General features: G+C 35.5%; 2 protein-coding genes across 3 annotated transcripts in view; one reads left to right on the plus strand and one right to left on the minus strand.

The window, feature by feature from the left end:
• The window catches only part of LOC131044583 (CBS domain-containing protein CBSCBSPB3), a 41,219-nt gene extending 22,502 nt beyond the window's left edge, over nucleotides 1–18,717 (plus strand). For both annotated transcript variants that reach the window (XM_057977939.2, XM_057977938.2), the window contains exons 10-14: nucleotides 15,181–15,278; nucleotides 15,410–15,540; nucleotides 15,651–15,736; nucleotides 15,868–15,957; nucleotides 17,647–18,717. In XM_057977939.2, the coding sequence (XP_057833922.1) occupies nucleotides 15,181–15,278; nucleotides 15,410–15,540; nucleotides 15,651–15,736; nucleotides 15,868–15,957; nucleotides 17,647–17,829 (588 nt within the window). In that variant the 3' untranslated portion in view covers nucleotides 17,830–18,717. The remainder of the gene's footprint in view (nucleotides 1–15,180; nucleotides 15,279–15,409; nucleotides 15,541–15,650; nucleotides 15,737–15,867; nucleotides 15,958–17,646) is intronic.
• Nucleotides 2,934–3,902, minus strand: LOC131858189 (uncharacterized). Its single transcript, XM_059211310.1, has 4 exons — nucleotides 3,717–3,902; nucleotides 3,365–3,597; nucleotides 3,112–3,264; nucleotides 2,934–3,015 (listed from the first exon to the last, which is right to left on the minus strand). The coding sequence occupies exons 1-4, from the start codon at nucleotides 3,803–3,805 to the stop codon at nucleotides 3,008–3,010; spliced, it is 483 nt and encodes a 160-aa protein (XP_059067293.1). The 5' UTR covers nucleotides 3,806–3,902; the 3' UTR covers nucleotides 2,934–3,007.
• Nucleotides 18,718–22,656: the final 3,939 nt, after the last annotated feature.

Below are 22,656 nucleotides of genomic sequence, written 5' to 3' on the forward strand. Positions count from 1 at the left end.
ACTCTTTCTACTTTGAGCATAAATACCCTATTGTTTTACATTTTTGAATAACAAAAAAAAGAAAATAAAATTAGGTACTCCAGAGAAGCGTGCCCTATATTTTTTGCCTGTGCCCCCTATCAGTATTCTTTTGCGGACATGGTGATGGGTTGGAAACATCATCTTGCATCCAGTACCCCATAAATTTAGGAATTGTTTTGGAAACAGTAAAAAATAAATAGGAAATGGCAGGAGATGACTAATTGTACTTAATGTCCTAGACATTAGTTAAAAAAGCAAATTTAAAAAAGAAACACAAAATTGAGATTTTTTGGCAGGAGATGACTAATTGTACTCAATGTCCCAGACATTAGTTAAAAAAGCAAATTTAAAAAAGAAACATAAAATTGAGATTTTTTGGTATGTTTTGTTTTCTAACATAACATATTTTGAATACTTGAACAACCATCTGTAATTGCTGATTGATTGCAATGTTGTATTTTGGTCTGGATGTTGAAAGGATTCTTGTCTTATTTCTTCTAATCATGGAGATAAACCATTGTTGGCTGATAGCTTTCTGAGTTATGCTGTTTACATTCTTATGAGATGGAAAAAAATTATATTGATGTCTGTAGATGACCAAAAGTAGGTCAGTGGGACTAGAGGTTACAGAAGTTAACAGAAAGTTCTAGAAAGAGAGAACTCTAGAACTGAAACAATAAGAGTACACAAGATAGAAGAAAGCCCTGTGCCACTAACAGATAGTTATACAAATAGCAAAGAAGGGTGAATAAGAGCCCCAAAAGATCATTTAAGTGAATTGGGCATCTAGATCAGTCTATAAATTTTCCTCTGCATGTACTTTCTTGCGTATCTTGTCAAATGCATTGACAATGTAAACATCAGCTCCTGCCTTCGCCCACCACCAACACCGATATTATCAACAATTTGATGCCTGCAAAACCAACAACACGTGAATCTCTGAATGTTTTCAATCCATACCAAAGAAACGGGACTCGGACTCGGCTCGGACTCGGCAAGGCCAAATCGGACTCGGACTCGGGACTCGGCGTCAGACTCGGCTCCAGACTCGACTGGACTCGGGAAAGTGAAAAACTCAAAAAATTTAGAGATTTTTTAAGATTTAAAACTTGTTTCATGCACCCTTTATTGAATAAGACACAATAACATCATCAAACTTGGCTCATTTCATTACATAATACATACACAAGTATACATCTATGATCTATCACATAAGCATAAACGCAAATTGTAGCTGAAGGAAATAACAAACATAGATATATAAATATTGTCAAATGTATACAATATTACAAAACTCATGGAATAAAAAATCCATGTCATCATATGATCATCGTCAAATGTTCCATACAAATAACAAAGGTAAATACATCTACAAGCCTATGGCGCAGAGGAGTCTGCACCCTCTGGCCCCGACGTCGGCTCCGATGAAGGCCCTGGCCCCCTACAAAGGCGTCTAAGGTAGGTCATAGATGATTGGGCAGCCATAGCCGCTCCTCGTGACACCACGCCATGCTCACCAACATCAGGAACATCTGTGTCACTGTCACCATCTGTGTCACTATCACCATTTGCCTCTGAATCTCCTCTCTCTGCTCGTGCTCTCTGCTCCTCCTCTGCCATGGCTACAGCCTCAGCCTCTATATCTACCTGGTCGATCCAATCAGTGTCATCATCACTAAAGACAGCCACAGGATCTGTCTCAACGGCCCACTGTGCCTCAGGATCAACCTCATCTAGAATGATAGGAGAGATGTCAGCTAATGCATTCTTTCTCATTCTCAGGCGGAGGTTGTAGTGAACAAAGATAAGATCATTCATCTTCTCCACGGATAATCTATTGCGCCTCTTGGAGTGTATGTGCTCAAACATACTCCAATTGCGCTCACAACCAGATGCACTGCATGGTTGGCTCAAGATGCGAATGGCCAACTTCTGAAGATTTGGTGTCGTTGGGCCAAAAAAGCTCCACCAATTATCTGAGTTTGAAATGAGAAAAATAAATAAAATCAGTCTCTCATAAACTCATTTAACAATATACAATAAAACTAAAATTAAGCCTTACAATTTATTTTTACCTGGCATCATAGTTGTCCTACTTTCTTTGGCGATAGGACGAGAAAAGGTCTCCCCTTGTGCATTTGAGAACAACTGTAGCTCTCGCATAAGATCTGTCTGAGTACAACCAACAGGTGCCATCTTCTCCATGACTGAGTATAGCCCATCAAGGACCTCCGCATCAGCCCTGAAAGTAGGGCTAAAATGGAATGCCGGATTCAAATAATAGGCTGCTGCATGGATGGGCCTATGAAGCTGATGATGCCATCTCTTATCAATGATCTGCCAAATGGGACCATACTTGCTCTCATCTCCTGCATAGATAGATTTGATGCCCTCTTTCGCCCTATCCATGCCCTCATATATGTAGCCCATTGCGGGCTTTTCTCCATCCGCAACTCGCAACAAAACCACCAAGGGCTTAACAAACTGTAAAATTGAAAAAATTGTGTAATTTAAAACATGAGCAAATAAGAGAATATGATGAATAAGTTATAAAACAAAAAGTTAAATAAAAATTGTAGAATTTATAAAAAAATTACCTTCACTATCTCATCACAAGGGCTCCAAAAGCCTCGCTCATCAAAAATGCAGTCTGCCATATCTTTCCCTGCTGGGGTGGCAGCATAGGATGAGGAAGACCACTCCTCACCAACAATCATACGTCTCAAGGCCATCTTACAACGAAGCATGGACTGCAATGTGATGAAGTTTGTGGCAAATCTTGTGATTCCTGGACGAGCTAACTCCTTATGCTCTGTGTATTGTCTCATAAGAGCCAACACCCATGAATGATTATATACAAATTTGCACACATTTCTTGCCTTTTCTACACATGTCTTGACCCATGGAAGTTTTCCAATATCCTCTAACATGAGGTCAATGCAATGGGCGGCACATGGAGTCCAAACTATAGATGGGCGCCTCTCCATCAATAGTCTGCCTGCAACAACATAATTTGTTGCATTGTAATTAATGAGGTTACAAAATAGAAATTAATTTGCAAACAAAATTAGTTTGTAATCAAAAGTTTACCTGCAGCAACATAATTTGGTGCATTGTCAGTCACCACCTGTACCACGTTCTCTTCACCCACCTCATTAATCACCTCCTCTATCTGCTCACATAGGTAGGTGGCATTCTTGCAATGGGCAGAGGCATCAATAGACTTGATGAAAACAGTGCCCCCTGAAATAAAAAAATAAAGCAAGATCAATGATCATTCAATAAATCATTAAATGAAAAATAAAAAATTAATGCCTAAATGAAACTAAAATTAATCAATCACCTGCGGAAGAAACAAGAAAATTAAGGAGAGTTCTATTTCTCCTGTCTGTCCAACCATCAGTCATGATGGTGCAACCTTTAGTGCTCCATATTTGGCGTTGATCACCCAATTCTTTCTTCACATCATTCACCAATTCAGTCAAAATGGGTCCCCTCAAATCAAACTCAGAAGGGGCTTTGAACCCCGCCCCACAAATGGTAAGGGCATCAACCATTTCTTGCCAATAAGGTGACCTGTCACAAATAATTTTAATGAGATAAGTATGTACTATGTATAATGAACTATATACAACAAAAATTAATACGAACAATCAAATTATAAAAATTAAAACAATCAAACATAAAACATTTACCTGGCTGTGAAGAATGGAATACTGCCATAGATCCAAAATCTGCCAACTGCCATTTTAGCAGCATCATGGACCTCCTTGTTCCAACCCATGCTCTCAAGTGACTGTTGGGACCCAGGAGTAGTGCGAGGTGCAAAAAAGGTATCCAACCTAGATTTACGAATCCTAGGTCCAATGCTAACACTCCCACTACCACTGCCAATGCTAGGAACATGAGAAGGGGCAGAGGCACTGGCACTGGCACTTATAGAAGCAGAACCGGAAGCATGAGTAGTAGCAAAATGAGTGGGACGATATGAAGGTAAGGAAGAAGGCCCTCCAACACAACCTAATTGTGTCCCTGTTCCTAAAGGTGCATGTCTCCCAATGACTGTGAGATCCTCTTTTTTTTTCCTTTTCCTTTCAATTTCTTCAACCATTACATAGCAATCACGTACGGGCTCAGTGACTGCTTTTGTGCATGGGTCGGCATCATGCCCACGCACACCAGCAATATGGTATTTCAATCTATATATGCCTCCATGGAATATTGTTTTGCAAAATATACACTTTGTTTGCCCTTTTCTTTGCCCTGGAAAATCCTCATGATATTTCCAAGCAGGGTCCTTTCTAATGGGAGGTCTAGAAGAGGACATTGTATAATTGTTTTGTGAAACTTGAGGCAAATAAGAATGTGAAGGTTGCTGCAATAAAACATTACAAATGCAAAAATAAATTTAAGACATTCATTCTGTGTTGTGCATTCATAATTTCATTCTCATTGAACATTTTTTTCAAAAAAGCTAAAGTAGGGTTTGCAATTTTTTTTTTTTAAATTGTAGGGTTTGTCAAACCCTACTTTAAAAAAAATAAAATTACAAACCCTGGGCCTACATAGTAACATAGAAAAGATTTTGGAATAAAATGTAAAACTTTCAAAAAAAAAAAGAATAGAAAAATGAATTTTTGCATATAAGAAACAAAAAAATCTCAAAAAAACAATGTTACCTCTTAGAACTCTTGAAGAAAATTGAAGAAATTGAAGAAATCTTCCTTGCTGGTTTTTCTTCAATGCACCCTTGTTATTCTTTTTATCTCACTTTACTCCTCCTATTTTTGCAAATGAATGAAATGAAAGTCACTTTTAGGTATAAAACAAAAATAACACAAAAGAAACAAGTCAAAAAAACCATTTAAAATTGTTTTTTTTTTAACTTTTCATTGACTTCGCCGCCGGCGGAGTCCCAGGCACGGGACTCGCCGAGTTTGGCGAGTTTGGGCCAAACTCGCCAAACTCGGCGAGTCTGGCGAGTCTGGCTCCTGGACTCGGCAGAGTCCGAGTCCGAGTCCCCAGGACTCGGCGAGGGTGACTCGCACTCGGACTCGCCGAGTCCAGGCGAGTCCAGGCGATATTCGTTTCTCTGATCCATACTATTGTCATAGCCTGCAACTTCAACATTACCTGCCCTATCAGTTTTTGTATTTTTATTATAATAATACACTGTTTCAAGTATAATTGGTGTGAGGATCCCCTTAATTATATTTATTTTTATTTTTTAATTATTATTATTTTTTAAAATGTATTTATTCCTCACCATCAATTGGTTGAGACTACAAACTTATACAGCCTTAGTCTTTAAAATTTGAAGAGCATTATATTGAGCTGATTCCTCATTGGTGAAATGTACATCCAACCCCACCATGATAGTTAACTTGATTATACATTGAAATGTTATTAATTTGCATGTTGTGATTTTCAATCCACCTCTAATGTTTCATAATATAGTTGTATAGTGAATATGGTGAATGCATTATCATATGAATATTTGACATTTTCTATGTTTTAAAATTTTATCTATTTGTTTTAGTTGTCATCCCCTGCTGTCCCCTAAAAGATGGCCTCTTGGAAGTGCTTGTGGAATTGTGCCCCCCTGCCCCTTTATTACTCTTTGGCTTCCCTCAACAAAGATGGACAATTGCTTGGGATAGCAATGACTGTCCCTGCAACTGTCCTTGTTTGGGAGATGGACAGATACCTTGGATGACAATGGGCATTCATGTAACTGCCAAGCAATGGTCTTCAAGAATAGATCACCCATACAGCTTGCACAGGTAACTAAAATGACTGCAATCTATAACATGGCAACCTGCCAACATGAAAACAAATAGCTAGCCACCAAAGGGAAAACAAGCTATTGTGGCTCCAAGGTGAAGAAACAACCTGACAATGAAACCACATTTGGTGCCTACAATGAAGACTGTATGTGGCCAAGGAAAAGTCATAATACCACTTTAACAAGAGATACAGCTACCTCTTCAAATTCTTCTGCCTTAAATGCTTCCCAGCCGATGGTATTCAGCCAGACCTGCCCTGCAGAAAGTTTAGATGTGGGTAATCAACTCCATATGCATTGTGATGATGTTCTGGACCATCACTAGCTACCCATAGAAATGATCTCCAATTATAGTTGTTGTTTATCCTTTTCTGACACTTGTAGCATTGCTGGAAGCAATACAGATCTCTCAACAATGATTCAGCAGAAGGTTAGCTCCCAATGACCTGCACAAGACAAGCTTTGTACCCACAAACAATCTGGCAACATTTGGAGGATAAAAGAAATGCCTGCAGCATGTTAGGTAACACTTGCAGCAGCTGAATAAAACACCTACGGGATGTTGTAGAACACCTGCAGCAGCTTACTGTTACCTGTGACACTGCTGACAGTGTCCTATTTTTTGCTGCAAGTGAACCTGGAGCCCGTGGCTAGCTGGAAACCTTCCCAATTCGTTCATCAATCAAATTTTGGATCAGTAGAACAGTGGAAGAATTACTGAGGACATTGTAGGGATGCTGGCGATGCCCTGGTGTTCCCCTTGTGATGAGTATCTTAGGAGAAGCCCCTAATGTTGAAGGAGCATTCTTGGGATGCGTTCAAATTTTACAGGAAAAAGGGAACAGCGTGGGGATGTTTTGTCTGCCTCACTATCCTCAAAATGTTCCCCACCTCCAAAATGGGTTGAAAACCCTGGGGATGTGTCCTTGGGCAGCACAGAATTTTATTTGTCAATGAAAGTTAAAAAGTGCAAACCAACCTTGAATTGCAAGTGAAAAACATCAAAATGACAATATGGCAATATGAAAACAAGTGAGTCTGGTTGAACAACAATCTCAGAAATCAGAGTCATAATCCTATAAGAATCTTGGAAACTCCTCATTACTGGAACTGCTGGATTATAAAAAGATTAGTTTTTTTTCTTTGTTGTGAATGTTTTATCCCTGTCTTAAAGCTCCCAAAACAGATGGGTCAAAAGCCTCAGGGACATGTCCATAGGAATTTCTGGAATTAACCCCAGCTCACAAGCCAATACCAAAATAAATGATAAAAGATTTGTCCTATAACTTGCATAAAGGTGCAACTCTCGAATTGGATTTGATCTAATAATAATAAAGTCTTCAGAAAGTCTACTGAGGGTGTTTAGGCCACCTACCTGAGATTGTATGCCTTTTTAAAGGATTGTGAATCTGGAAAAATCAAAGATCACATTAATGTGAGAATGAAACCAACTCCTCTCGTACATGCAAGTAGTGACTAATGAAACTACATAACCCTCTCTCAGCTATTGAGAATGTGTAGAGGACTAAAATGCTAAGAGAGTAGCATATAGGAAAGGTATTTTGAGCATTATAAATTAGATAAAAGGCTAAACAATCATTGTCTGGAATACTTGCTAAATGATGTGGCCAATGCTAGATAAAGGTGTTAAAATTTACTGAGGAGTAGAAAAGTTAAACATTGAGTCTGCAACACATATAAGTAGCTGCAAAAGCCAAAAGGAGATCCCCAGAAAATGTAGAAACTTTTGAGGTGAGCAACGAGTTGTGATCAGATCTCTAGAGAGTTCCAGTGTAGTTAACACACCCAAAAAGATTTAAACACCTTATAAAGGGAAACATGTTGAATATACAGAATGAGCTCATTTACACAAATGATACAAAAATTCAGCTTATGTTTCACCAAAGGTGGAACTCCCAAACCAGATTTGGTCCACAATAATAAACTTTTCAGACAGTCCACCAAGGTTGGTTAGACCACCCATCTGAGATCCTATGCTTGTATTTTAGAGTTTTGAAACCGGGAAAATGCAACATCTTGTTGGTTATAATTAGGGCCTGGCGGATTCCTATTGCCTTGGGCAACATTGGAATCCGCCAAAGGGGCCAGCTCCTTCTCCTATATATAGGGCCAGGCCCTATACCTCTCGGCTCCACCTAAAAGTCTTCACGCCACATCCAAACTCACCACGCTTCCTTGATAGGGCCAACCCTATCCATTTCGGTTAAAAGGAATTAAATGAATTAATATGTTTAATTGCAAGAAGGCCGACATGATTAAGAAGCATTGCTACTCCTATAAATAAAGCATACACTTCACACAACATAAATTCAATTCAGTCTTTTGCAACAAGGTGCGAAATATACTAAGGAAGCGAAATTGATATTCAAGTCGATTAATTTACAGCGAACTATACTAAGAGGTGTGCAGATCAGTAACAGAAGACAACGAACTATACTAAGAGGTGTGCAGATCAGTAACAGAAGACAGCAAACTTAAGCAAGGCAGCAGATCATCTTCAAGAGATAAAGAACTCCATAGAAGGGTTGCTGCTACCATTGTTACATACAGCAAGTCAGATTAGAAGAACTGCAATTCATGACCTCCATTAGCAAACTAATTATGAAGGCCTCTATGTCATCTCCCTTGTGACTGCAACATCTATACTCCAGATAAGTGTGTAATCACCAGTTGAATTCAAAACCATAATCAGATCCGTGGATCTTTTCAGGCTGGGTTTTTCCTCCTAGGAGGTTTTCCCAGGGTATCCTTGTCTTGTCTTTATGCATTCATTTTCTGTTTCTATGCTTAAATCTGAAAACAATAAATCTAATTAAACCTAGTTATCAACAATTCTAATTTTCTAAGTGTTATCTAATCTGAAAGTACTAAAAATAACAGATCTTACCAATAATAGTGAATGAAACTAACAACTCTTATACATATGAGTAGTAATTAATGAAACTATAACATATTAACACCTCTATCACCGATCAAGAACAAGTAGATGACTAACATGGTAAGAGAGACACATGGTGAAGATATTTTGAGCATTTTAAAAGATCTAAAGCCAAATAATCCTAAACTGAATTGCTTGCAGAATTATGGGAATTAAAGTTTAACAACCTCTATCACCAATCAAGAATGAGTGGATGACTAACGTTGTAAGAGAGAAACACATGGTGAAGATATGTTGAGCACTATAAAAGATCCTATGCTTGTATTTTAGAGTTTAGAAACCTGTAAAATGCAAGATCTTACCAATAATAGAGAATGAAACTAACAACTTTTTTACATATGAGCATTAATGAATGAAATTATATCAACCTCTATCACCAATCAAGAATGAATAGATCACTAACATGGTAAGAGACACATGGTGAAGATATTTTGAGCACTATAAAAGATCTAAAGCCAAATAATCCTAAAGTGAATTGCTTGCAGAATGATGGGAATGTAAGTATAACAACCTCTTCACCAATCAAGAATGAGTGGATGACTAACATTGTAAGAGAGAAACACATGGTGAAGATATGTTGAGCACTGTAAAAGATCCAAAGTCAAATAACCCTAAACGGAATTGCTTGCAGAATGATGGGGGTGATGCTATGTGCTATAATTTTTTTGGGATGTGTATATAAAATTGCATCATGGATATGCAACACATTCAGTAGTTGCAAAAGGGGAACTCCAAAGAATATAGGAACACTTTAGGAGAGTGATGGGTTGTGATCATAACGTAAGAGGGTTCCAATAGACACAATTAAAAATGTATTAAGTTTAAAACGGGTAAGTTTGACAAATAATTTCAACTAGTAGCACTACACCTTGTGTTGTTTTCTGTCAATTTGCTCAATGTTTTTATTTTTCAGACTTCTCATCAACATAGGTAGATTTTGTCAAAGTGTTCCTTTAAGGTCTACCAAGATTGAATATTTTTCTTGATATTCTTGTACCTTGACACTCATAGTTTGTGTCCATTGAATTCTTTAGTTTCCTCCTAAACCTTTTCTATAAATGGGTGTAATTTATGACAATTTAATCCTTGGATTTGTCCAATGCAATAATGTCCATTATAATAATTAAGCTTGTTATTTGACAAGGGCTATTCAGCCAGTCTATTAGTTGATTGCTTGGAATTTTAATACTATTGTCTTTCTTGAGGAATTGTCTAGTGGTTCTACCTCTCAATGCCTTTAATCATTTCCTCTTTCATATCTTCCAAATTCTCTTACTGTACATTCCGTTGTTTTACGATTGACATTGCATTTGCATATTTATGTATGAAATCGCATTTGAATGCACTTTTTTTTTGGTTTTACTTTTTTTTGGTTGAGTTTTTCAATATTTATTAATGGATTTTTTTTTAAGGTATTGAATATCTACTAAATGCTATTCAAATCCTTTCTTTATTAAAATGTGAATGTAAAACCTAGACGATGGTAGAACAACTGGGGGGGGTTGATTTAGGGTTCACAGTAGTGTCATTAATGTGAAGGTTTTTGGAAAAACTGTCAAAACTCTTTGTGGGTTCTCTTGGGTTTGTTCGTGACAAACCCACAGGTCAAATCTTGAACCCTAGCTGCACCCTTTGCTGCACACATGCCTGCACTAGACTAGTATCTAGACCTGAAATGGATCGTACTTGAACAGTTGAACCAGCAAGGTAATTCGGACAAACTGGTATAATAGTTTAAATATATTTTTGTCATCAAAAGATTCTAAACAAATACATTGATATTGTTCACATGCCATCAAGGCAAGTACTTTGAAATTTTGTTTATCAAAACAAATACATTGAGTGTATATTTGATTAATATTGCTTTTGGTATATACCAACGAAATAAATGAAATTAAAGTTTCCTGTGATCTATTTGGGTTTACTGCTTCATCAGAAGATCTCTACACTAAAAGAGCTATGGACTCAGTACCATAACGAAAATCCAAACAGAAGTCAAGTAATTTATCTAACATGTTGGTCACTTTAACAGGTAGAATACTATTGGTACAAGTTGTGTTCTTACAGGTGACAAGATAATCAAATTTTAACAAGCTGCTGGGAATTAGTTTGCCAAACTCATGGTTCACATAGAGAGGCATAATTGTATATCTAATAGTTCAACTCAAGTGTTTTGAGTTTTTTTTAATTGCAATAGAATAGACACAACAGCAATGAAATGATTGCAATTCAATTAAAAAAATGTTGTAGAGAACAATTTCGAAATTGGCCCTGATAGATTTAATTACACCCACCCGACATGGCATAGATAGTGAATTATTGCAGGGGAATATAGGAAAAATTGAAATGGGAAAAGAAATTTCTTACAACTGGAAAACCTTATCTCTGCTCATGTTTCTTCTTGTTTATGTTTTAGGGTTTTCTTTTTTGTTTTGAACTTTTGACCTGGATATGGCACACTTATCTTGGGTGCCATATCCAGTCATATCCTAATTAGCTCTAAATTTAACCTGATTTTGGGCATGGCAGGCATGGCAGGCATGGTGGCCAAGCTGTATCTATGCCATATCGAACCTGTACCAGGTATGCCAGTATGCATGCAAATCGAGGGGCTGGCATATCCTGTAACCTGGACAAAATGGTTTTACCTTACCTTATAGGTCTAGGATGGTTGAATATCATTTCAAAATCAAAATGAAGACAACATTATAATTTATGCTAGTTGCCATAAAGACATCACTAATTTGGGAGTACAACAGACTTATCTTTATTGTCTATTATTCATACACACGTGAGCACAATGATTTAAGTTAGCATGAAATTTGACATTATGGTCATCTTCTCATTGCCAACCTTTCTTGTCACGGGCTTTAGATACATAATTGTTAGAGACATAATATATCTACAGTCTATGTCATCCTTGCGAATTTTGTGATTGGTGGACCATTGGAATGAGTTTGTTGTTCGTGCCTCAACTATGGGCCAAGTATTTTGTAACTAGTCATTTTATAATATTGAGATACAGTTAAGATCTATGCAAATCATATTAAGAAGCATTTGTGATGACGGATACCCATAAATCAGCTGTGAATATGCTTATGCAAACGACTTGATGACAACTGAAACATTGCTATCACGAGTGCTTCTTTAGTTGTCACCAAATCATTCGTACGATATATCCACAGCTGATATATAGGTATCAGTCATCATGAATGCAATCTATATAATATGATTTGTATAGATCCTTAATTATATCTCAATATTATAATAATATAATATGATTAGTTCAAATACCCAACCTATGGCTGGGGCACCGGCAATAAACGTATTCCTGTGATCCACCAGTCAGAAGATTCACTCCAAGGATAACTTACAAATGTTCACAATGGGAATTCAGTCTATACAAAGTACTAGATCATTTATTTACAATAGTCAACGACTCCTAGTTTAGTCAACTTTAGTATAGTAATTAGCTTAGCAGTTAAAACAATATTTTATCCAATTGATGTAATTCAGTTGACGATCAACCATTTCTGAGATTCCCTTGAATTAACAGAAGAGAGCGATAAAAGGAAATGGGGGAGAAATTTGCAGATTAGTATTCGTGAACTAACTTTAAAGTCCTTGAAATTGTAGGTGGCAGGCCTTGGGTTAGGCCAAGACAATTTTATAAAGTCTAGAATCTGCGTCAAATAATTGGCATTGTATATGCAAATCTTTATTATCTGTTTGGGGACATTTGTGGGTCCCTCTGATTTTGTTTGCCTTGGATTCCCTATGTCACCGGTTCATCTTTTTTAAAGCAAATATTTCAAATATGTTGAACTTAAAAGAAAAATGGAAAAAATAGTTGTGGTTCACCTAAAAATTTGTACAGTGAAATATTTAGGATTGTTTTTCAAAAAAAAGGGATAAACGTTTTTGATCTGGAGCTATGAACCGGTGAGTTCACAAATGGGGGACCTCATCCCCATTTAAACATTCAACAATACCACCTTAGTGGGGTTTGACCCTTGATGGCAAGAACAACAACACAACAACTTAACCATCACATCATGCCACTGCTGGCGATATTTAGGATTTTGTTAGTCAAAATATCTTTTAGCAGTTTGTGGTTTTCATGGGCTTCATTATTATTTCGATTTGTTTTCATTTTAGTCTGCTGCTTGTTGTGCAGACATGGGGGCTGCTTGTTTGCTCTTGCAGAAGATTTTTTATACATAGTTTGTCCTTCCTGCTTCCAAGGCCCTACTTTCTATACTTGCACTTCCATGTCCAATCTATGGGCCAGGGCCAGCCAGAAGGACTGAAGTATGGCTATTAATAAATCATAATGAAAGCAGCTAGTGGTTCAGTGGGGCAGTGCTTTCTGTAGCGAGTTCAATTTCTGAAGTAATTGTGGGAAGAAGTAGGTAAGGGTGAGCTTGTGTGCCCCAGTTCCCTTTCTACTCGTACAGTTGCTCATTGGGTCCACTACACATAACAGAGAGGGGCTACTCTACAATTTTTTTTTATTTTATTAAAACTTAATTTTGTAAAATCTTTACTTTAGATTTTTTTTTTTTATGAACTGTAGGAATTGGGTATAGCACCCCCCTATAAACTGCAGTGCGCCGGGTAAACTTTTTAACGTGACTGGTGACGCTGGCAGGACACATCCTCCAGTACCACGTGGTCTGGGGGGAGAATAGACCTCGTGACCTTGTGCTTCATCACAAGAAGCTCTCGCCAATCGAGCTAGGCCCCCAGCCCAAAATAGTGATAATGGGGTTCAAACCAAGAACCACCAATATACAAGTTTTGTGCTTTACTTTAGATTTTTAATTATTAATTTTTATTCACATATTTATTGTATTTAACTAAATTTTGTAAGGCTTGTTTATATTAAAATATTTTTTATATCTACTATAATGTATTATTTTGTATATTAAAAAAATTGCAAATTTTAAATTAGTTGAACATAATCATGATTTTTTTTTTCTATTCTATTGTAGCCAAACTAAATCTGAATTTTATCGTTGCCAAACTCAAGCACGGACACAAACTTTGTGACATAGCTTGCGATATAGGATGGTGCATCCGTCTCCCATAGAATTGTAGGGGCCCTCCAATCGTACTCAAAGCAGGTAGATGGATAGGGCAAATTGAACCACAAAACATCTGCTGGGGTTATTCTAGCTTTCTCTTGATTTCAAAATGATGTTTTTATTTTTATGTGCATCATAATATTAATACTGATTTTTGTGGCACATAAGGTTTATTTTATTAGGATCTCATTTGTTTACATATTCCATCACAGTGGTACGGAGCAATTAGCTTCTCTAATAAAAATGCATTTGTACCTCAATTGGAGTTGTGCCCCATCTCAGCTACTTTTTGTTTTTTGTGTTTTTTTATTTCAATTGGAGTTGTAGCAGCTTTGAGGCAATTGTTGTAGGTTTTCATTACAATATGCTCTCTCTCTAGTTTCAGCTTTGAGTGCAACTTTGCTCTCTACCTCCTTCAAATGCTATTTTTGGCTATATGTGGGTTTCATTTTTTTCCTTTTCCAAATGTACATTGTTGCTATGGGTAAAATTATTGTTTGTCAATCTTGTTTTGAAAGAAGTGATACATGCAGAGATTGAGATTAGAAGTTTGTTTGTTTTGATCAAGATTTCACAATCCATGATTTTTACTATTTTACATAGATATCAGGTTTGAAAAAACTGATATGTTAGGGGTTTAAAATAATTAAGAAATTTGGAATATTAAAAAAAAGTTGGTAAAGATTCTATAGGAATGAAGAGCCCTGATGGAATTAGACAAATTCAGCCAGTCCAAAAAAATTGAATCGAGGCAAATTTGAATAAAATCTGGCTGGGTTTGGTAACTATGGAGTCACAAGTACCATTACAAATTAACATCAACACGGACCAACCAGATTCTGGGTGTTGTTGTCTTATTGTAGATTCTTTCATGTGAAGATATGGAATGTCTTTTCAGGAGGTGGTTGTGAATGAAGAACTGCTTTGTCATTTCTCTGATTAGACTCCATACTTGCTTATTTGAGTTATGCTTGTGTATAATGTATAATAACTTTGGCTAACATGTTATTTTGCTTAAGCAATTCCTCTTCATTCTCTGATCCATTTGTGAGCTGCAATCTTGCCATTTTGCACGTAATAATTACTCAGCTACTTATGTTACAAATAGTAGTGATGTTTTGATTGGATTGGTTCTGCTTGAGGTTTGACCTCAAAATAAGGCTCTTTTAATTCGTAATGGAGGAGAGGGCATGATTAGTCCTGTGTAACTAGGACAGCTTTATTTCATTTATTATAATGTTATTTATTATAGCTAAAAATAAAACAACTACAAATGTTTATTATTCATGATATAAGGTCCCCTAAGGTTTGTAATGGGTTACCTGCAGGTTGGAGGTGCAAATGATGTGGGAAGCTCAATGCTGCAGAAGTTTTTGGATTCAACCCTTTCACTAGAGCCGCGGGAGGATGAGGAGGATAGTCGCAGGTATGCTTATCAAAAATATTATACCTTTATATTTTGTATAAAGAGGTTGAGAGTCACCTTTATACCTGGATCTTACCACCTGTCAAGCATTTTAAGATGTACATTGGATTATCTGTCATTTTGGCGTGCAGTGATATCTCCTCAAGGTTGCCAAATGATGTCTTAGAAACTGGAAAAGTAGGATACCCATATTTAGGTCTTGGAAATTCCTTTGCTTTCAAGTTACATGATTCGAAGGGACGGGTTCATCGCTTTAATTGTGGTATGTACCAAGCTTCATTGTATTCCTCTTTTAGAGATGTGCTAGAAATTGATAATGCAGATCTTTGTGAGAATGCTACAAATAAAAAAATAATGCTGTTTTGCATATAGGTACGGAGAGCTTGACAGAACTGGCATCTGCTATTGTTCAACGAATAGGAGATGACCTTGATCAAAGTCAGCCCACTCAGATTCTGGTAGACCTGCAATATCAATTTAGTTTAAGCAATATAATTGATGTCAGTGAATACTGGTACTTTAAAATGAATAGCTTAAGCATGTTTCAGTCAGATTGCATTGATATTATGTTCCTTTTTTTTGATGTTAGTATGAAGATGATGAAGGCGATAAAGTCCTCCTCTCAACAGATAGTGACCTTTCTGATGCAGTAAGCCATGCCAGGCTTGCAGGGTGGAAGGTATCTCTCAAGCTTTTCATTCTCTATATTATAATATTATTTTTCTATGAAGGGGTATCATATTAATTAGATTCACATAAGGTGCTTGTGTTTTGTATTCGCTATATCTTGTGCTTGTTATTGATGTGATGCTAGTTAATTATGCTGTGGTCATCTCCAATTAGGATCTGGCCAGGAAGTTCATCAGTATCTTCTATAATGACAAATTTATGGTTGAAAAAGTTGGGACAGTATCTTGTGTGACAGAGAAACAAATATCCCCTTACACATGACCATGGATTTCAATATAAATTTAGCTGTTCTTGAAATTTTATTGTGATGGAGAGATTTTTGTTGGACAACATTCTGTCGCTTGTGGAGAGAGTGTAAGGTTTATTGAATATCACAAAAGGTGCAATAGCAATATTGAATAATGCAGGAGGAAGATTGGTGAACCATGGTGCTACACTGTTCTCTTCATCCAGTTATACATCCATTGTAATCTATGGGTAAAAAATTGAACTTGATGGCTCCTGTGAACATGTTATCTTGTACAAAATTTGGCCTGAAATAACTTCCATGTCGTAACACTCCACCTGCAAAATATGAAATTGGACATAAGTTAAAGGGCTAATGCGACTGCAGCTCACAAGCTTGGAGATGGGAACTAGCAGAAATGTTTGACAAAGTGTCTAACTCACACTGTTAGATTAGTATGTCGATTCACATAGCACTGCAGAAAGGTTACATGGAAATAACACAGCTTACTTAATATTGCAGTTGCCCATAGATCTGTACTCTGCCCCACTGGTTGCTTGTTTCCTGTACTGGAAATGTGCCCTTGTCTTGGAGAAACATATCTGAATGTCTCTAGATATTAGGAGACTTCAGAAGGGTTTCCCATTATCTGTCTCTTTGGATGCATCCTCTGAAAATTGAGAAACTTCTAGAATTGAGAAACTTCTTACAGGAGTTTCCTAGATATGTCATTACATATACCATAAACTATAAGAGTTAAAGACTTAAAGCAGAGCACTTACATTTGATTTTCCATTTTTTTGCTGAAATTCATCGTGTTTTTTTAGTGTAAGAATTTCTTATGAATTCTGAAGTGTAGTACTGGAGAAGTGAAATATTAAGAAGGGTTAAGATGCATATGTGTACAAAAGTTACAGCAATTGAATCATTGATTGAATGGGAAAGATAGGTACTCAATGGTAGTATCTTACGCTAGTAAAACTCAAGTGCTCTAGATGTAAATTTAACACTAAAATCTTTATATTTCTTTTCCACACAATACCTGTTTCTACCGTAGATATGTCTTGTCTTCACATGACTACGGACAATATGGTGTTGCATTTGTTCATGTTTATTATCCTTTATACTTATTTTCTTACAGGATATATATATATATATTTTCTTATTTGTCTTCAGATTAGCAATTGAATTAGCTTCCTAAGATGTTATGTATAGTGAAACATACATTTGAAATTTCAAAGCATAAGTGATTCTATTCAGAGGTTCTGTACAAGAAGTTATCACATAAGTAATCTTGTCAATGCTAAATTAGTTCTTTGTGCCGAATTGTGGAAAGAGTTTCAAGCTACATAAATATAAAGGAATACCAAATTTGTACTGTAAATATAAATTTCTTGAGATGCCTTAATTTGTTCATTGTTTTATCTCTATTTAACTATTGAATGCTTACAGGTACTGAGGTTGCACATTGACAACATGAAATCATTGGTTAATGAAATTCTTCAGCCTAGGGAACCTGTTGCGTTAGATATTGCAAAGAATCACCATTCATCTTCAGCATATACTGCAGTTATCACAGGAGCTGTTATACTGGCTGCTGTCAGTTTAACCGTCTATTTGAAAAGGTCTTCGTAAACATAAACAAAGTATAAAAAATGACAAGCTTGCACCACTTCAAGGAATAAAGTTGCTTGATTTTCAGTGGTCTATCTAAAAGCTCAATACTACAAATATTTATCCAATAAGTTACGCAGTTAGCTGATTTGTTTCACTGTTCAAGCAGATGTGGGTTATCTCATTTCCCTTTTGGGAAAATGATAACCTATCAGATGGTCTTCAATTTTAGGATATTTGAGGGATGCCAGTATTAGTGTTATACTGGTATTCTTGAGTACAAGAAAATATCTATGCCTCAGTTTACAGTGCTGTATAATGTGATTACGTAAAATACTTTGGATACCAACGAGGAGTCTGTTACCTAAAAAATCTCCTGTAGTTTCATATTTGTTCATATACCTGGATATCCTTTTAAAAATTTAAGTTGCTGGAGTTAATAATAGGCTCTGGTTGGAAGGCAAAACACCTGGGGGTGCCTCTCTAAAAAGAACTGAAATTGATCTTTTAAGTGCTGGTTAGGAGATGTTTCTGTTGCAGATGGGTAAATGGTAACAGAGACATTCATTTTTGATAGTAAATTGGTGAGATGTAAAATTCCCGAAGCTTGTACAGAGCAAATGCCAGTATGTTGGACGGGTGTCTGGATGACAAAAATGGGAGTCATGTTTTGTAAAATTTGCATTTGTAACTTTGCACAATTCTCTGGTAAGGCGTGCACTGAATTTTGGGTCTTCAAAGTGCAAAACCTTTTTTAGCATATAATTTTCTACAAGAAAATTCGTTTGGCATTTTCTGTAAAAAATTCCATTGATTTTGAAATTAGTAGTTTCGCTGCTAAGTCCTTTTTACATGTAATTAGCAGTTTCCTTTGTTTAACTATCAATGGAGTGAAAGTCTTTTCCTTTAGTGATGGATAAATGATTACTTAGGATATGGTCGAGTAAAATGATATATAATGTTTAGGGAGAGGATACCGTCAATGCAATCACACAAAGTATGGTTAACAAAAATAGATGGCTCATGGAGTGCTTTTGAATCAAACTAGCCATATATTAATATTGTTATGTCTTTTGAAGGTATAATATCACAATAATATTGTTCCTTAAATTATATTTAAGGAAAATTATAAGTTAATATAATGTCATTTTGTACAAAATTATGATAGATATTTTTAAATACATTTATCTAAAAAATGTCAAGTAGTTGTTTTATTTATTACATATATGAAGAGAAATTTTAATGTGCTGTTTATTTGAAAAATATTATATTTATTATTAAGTATTAATATTTTGATGTAGAAATGATTGTCAAATTTAAGGTTAAATGTTAAATGTTAAATGTTCAGTGTTCGTTAACATACACCATTACACTTCTCCCATATGACAATCTTCTTATAACCACATAACAATTGAATAATGTTTGTATAATATAATGAAATATGTATAAGTATATAATAATGAAATATGTATAAAAATTAAAATAATTAAAATATTTAAATAACTTACCAAATAAAAATGATAAATGTTACATTATTTTCTAATTGAATGAATGTTTAATGTATATGCTATATTGTGATATATAAATTAGTATAATTCTAGGTGAATTTTAATATAACCTAGAATCAAATTTGTGGAGTTGAGTGAGGAGCCCACACTAAATTTGAATGTAGATGCATAACATTCTTTTATGCGAATTGAAATGATTAAATGATGTAAGAGTAGTTGGATACAGATGCAATCAAAATGATTTAGCGCTCATTTTTTTGCTTTTGTTTCCATTTTGAACCATACTGTGTATATATCTATATATATATATTTAAATTTTTTTTTCCTTGAGAGATGTTGTAGCAAGGTTTTAATATTTCATTGGACATTGGTCTTGAAGTTGTGTTGTAGAATGTTTGTAGGTTGTTTAAGATAATTTTCATGATACTTTAGGATAGTTTTAAGGAATTTTAAAATTATTTTTAAATTGTTTCTAAAAATTGTTATTGATGGATATTATGTAATTTTGATTCATGGTTGTATGTTATTTTTGCACATGATAATGTGTTATTCAATTATGTAATGTTTATGCAATTTTAATTTTAAGAAGTTAAACATTTAACTATTTATTTTATTGATATTCAGTGGTTGCATAAATTAAACAAAATGTTGTTTTTTCTATTCAAAGTTCGACCATATGATATAATTAGATCAATGCTTATTGCTGCATATGGTAATGTAATTGAATGGAGGTTGTATTTTAAACTCTTAATTTGTTTGCAAGTTCTATTATTGGAATTGGTGAGTATAGATCTAAGTTTTCATCTTCATTGCCAAGTTAAATTTAAAATTAATTGGAGAGATACAATCAAATCTTGAAGTTGTGCCTTTCTATTTTGGATGTTGTTTTCTTGGGTTAAATGGTTTCTTGGCCATTAGTGCTTTAGTTTTGTTGTTCGAGGCCATAATTTTCATTGTAATTTGATGGTTTCACTTTGTTTTTTGGACTGAGTAATAAAGTATACAATTCCTCCATAGGAGTCAAAATCTTTCTTTTCTTTTCTACAAAGAGTCTATGGAGCTAATTTAAGCCTACTCCAACATACCAACACCAATCACTTTTAGACATCTTGGGAAGGTTAGATCACTTGGTTCTAATAGTGTTAGCCTTAGAATAAACTTATTGATCTTTTTGGTTTGATTTGGGTTTCCATATTGTCTTAAGTTTCAAAACCTAATTTGGTGTTGCAAGTGCATGCCATTTTGTTTTAGTCATCCATTGACCTAGTATCACTAGTTTTCGATTTCTTAAATTGTCACTTAAGCCCTTCAAATCATGTAGTTCACCAACCCCTTTGTCTAGTAGTTACTAGCTTGATCGAAAGATCAAAGACTTAATATTTCACATGTTGAGGGTTTAAGCTTTTATCAGGCTTGATTGATGGTCAAGATGTAAGTTGGGGGATCAAATGATTTCTGTACATTTTCAAGGTTTGTGTGGGACTCATCTCTCAAGGCTACAAAAATGTAGGATGAAGATATTTTAGCTCTATGTCAATGGATCAATTAGCTTCCATGCACTTGCAGGATGTTTGTGAGAACCATCTATTGTAGTCGCAAAACTATAGAATGGTGACATGTTTTCTTTGGTGTTAGTAGATCAATGACTAGCACACAAGCACACTCTAAAACATGTCAAAGGTTGCGTTAGTCATGAAATTGTGTGATCATTCCATATGTCCATGATGGGACCAAGCATCAACACTATTTAGCTCGATTCAATCTTGCATCGTGAGCATTCATTATGCCATGAAAATAATTTTGAATATGTTAGTGTATTGGTTACCCCTGATTGATTCTCAATCCCAATATTTTAATATGGTCATTGGAGGTCGGTATAATTTATGAAATACCTTGGGAACCCTATATAAGGGCATCTTTCCTAAGAGCAAGCATTATAAGTGAATTTCTTCAAATTTGATTATGGAGCATTAAGTTACAACAATCTTCATGCAAGTGGTTTTTAATGATTGATTTTATCTTGTGATATCATGTTATTGTATCAACATTTGTGGGTCCTATCCAAAGAGCATTGCATCATCATCAACAATATCAAGCTTGAGGTAATATCATTGTGATTCTATCTATTACTTCAAATTTCATATCCTTTCTATCTATTTTCATTATAGGGTTAATTCCAAACCTAGGGATTGACTTATGCAAACCCCCTATCAACCCCATACCATTTTTGCTCTCTTGTGTGTGTGTAGGCTATAGGTTCAACCGAGAAGGAATGAAAATTCAGAAAGTGTAGGTTGAGATAGGGAACTAGACTTTGAAGAAGCAAAAAACCTTGGACATTGTGGCTTAGCCATATAGTCCAATGCTTTTGGGTTCAGATTGCAGACACAAGTTCCTTCTTGATCCTTGTTTCTAGATCCGTACTCAGAATCTACATATCTGTTATGTAGCTTATTTTTTATGCTATTTACTATGAGTTTCGCATCATTAGCCCTATTTTTCACATTCACTTATCAGATCAAATTATAGTGCCCAACTCTTTCCAATAGGTCCAATGTTGTACCTATTGATTATTCTTGAATGTATTGATGTGGTAATTGAGCTTTATTCCTAGTTTATATAATTATATTCATGGATCCGATTTTACTCACATTACATTTTGGTGAAGCCAACACATCTTATATTTTTGTATAAATTTGATTGGGTGTTTTCAAATCTTTTTTTCACAATGAAATTTAAACAAAATCTGATTGGTTTGCAATTTTAAATGTAATTACATGGTTTATTAGCTATATTTATCAAAATCATATGTTGAGTAGTGGCTTCTTTCACTTTCTGTTGCTTGCATTTATCCATTGCATTCTAATGTATTTCATAATTGATAACACAATGATGAACAATGAGTACCAAACCGATACTGAGAGGGGGGGGGGTGTGAATCAGTACAGGCACAAAAACTTTTCCTGAACCGGTTTGATTGCAGACTGTAAACTACTGGAAATCCCTAATACCGGTCCAAACCAGATTACTACCGGTTAAACACAGTGCAACTGTAAAAGACATGAACTGGTCAATCTTCTTAGCTTTCCATACAACCTACTCCCTCATTTCCACTTTGTCCTTATGCATAAACAGATAATCTATCATAAGAAATATAATAACTTGCTAGGTCAACATGATTCACCACGTGACAGAAAACAACAAAGCATCACATGAAAAAGACATCACATATGGCACACATATTTTTCATGTGGAAACCCAACTGAGAAAAACCACGATGGGGATGAATACCCACAATCTGTTTTTTAACTCTTTAGAAGTCCGCTCTGTTAGAAGCCTA

The sequence above is a fragment of the Cryptomeria japonica genome, chromosome 9, assembly GCF_030272615.1.
Source record: "Cryptomeria japonica chromosome 9, Sugi_1.0, whole genome shotgun sequence".
Classification (NCBI taxonomy): Eukaryota; Viridiplantae; Streptophyta; class Pinopsida; order Cupressales; family Cupressaceae; genus Cryptomeria; species Cryptomeria japonica.

What these genes read in the sequence shown, in the direction of transcription:
- LOC131858189 (XM_059211310.1), bottom strand. Translation starts at nt 3,805, where the DNA reads ATGGGTTGGAACAAGGAGGTCCATGATGCTGCTAAAATGGCAGTTGGC. An exon ending in ATTCCATTCTTCACAGCCAG is followed by an intron (nt 3,598 to 3,716) that starts GTAAATGTTTTA and finishes TATTTGTGACAG; the next exon opens with GTCACCTTATTGGCAAGAAA. An exon ending in TTTTCTTGTTTCTTCCGCAG is followed by an intron (nt 3,265 to 3,364) that starts GTGATTGATTAA and finishes TTTTTATTTCAG; the next exon opens with GGGGCACTGTTTTCATCAAG.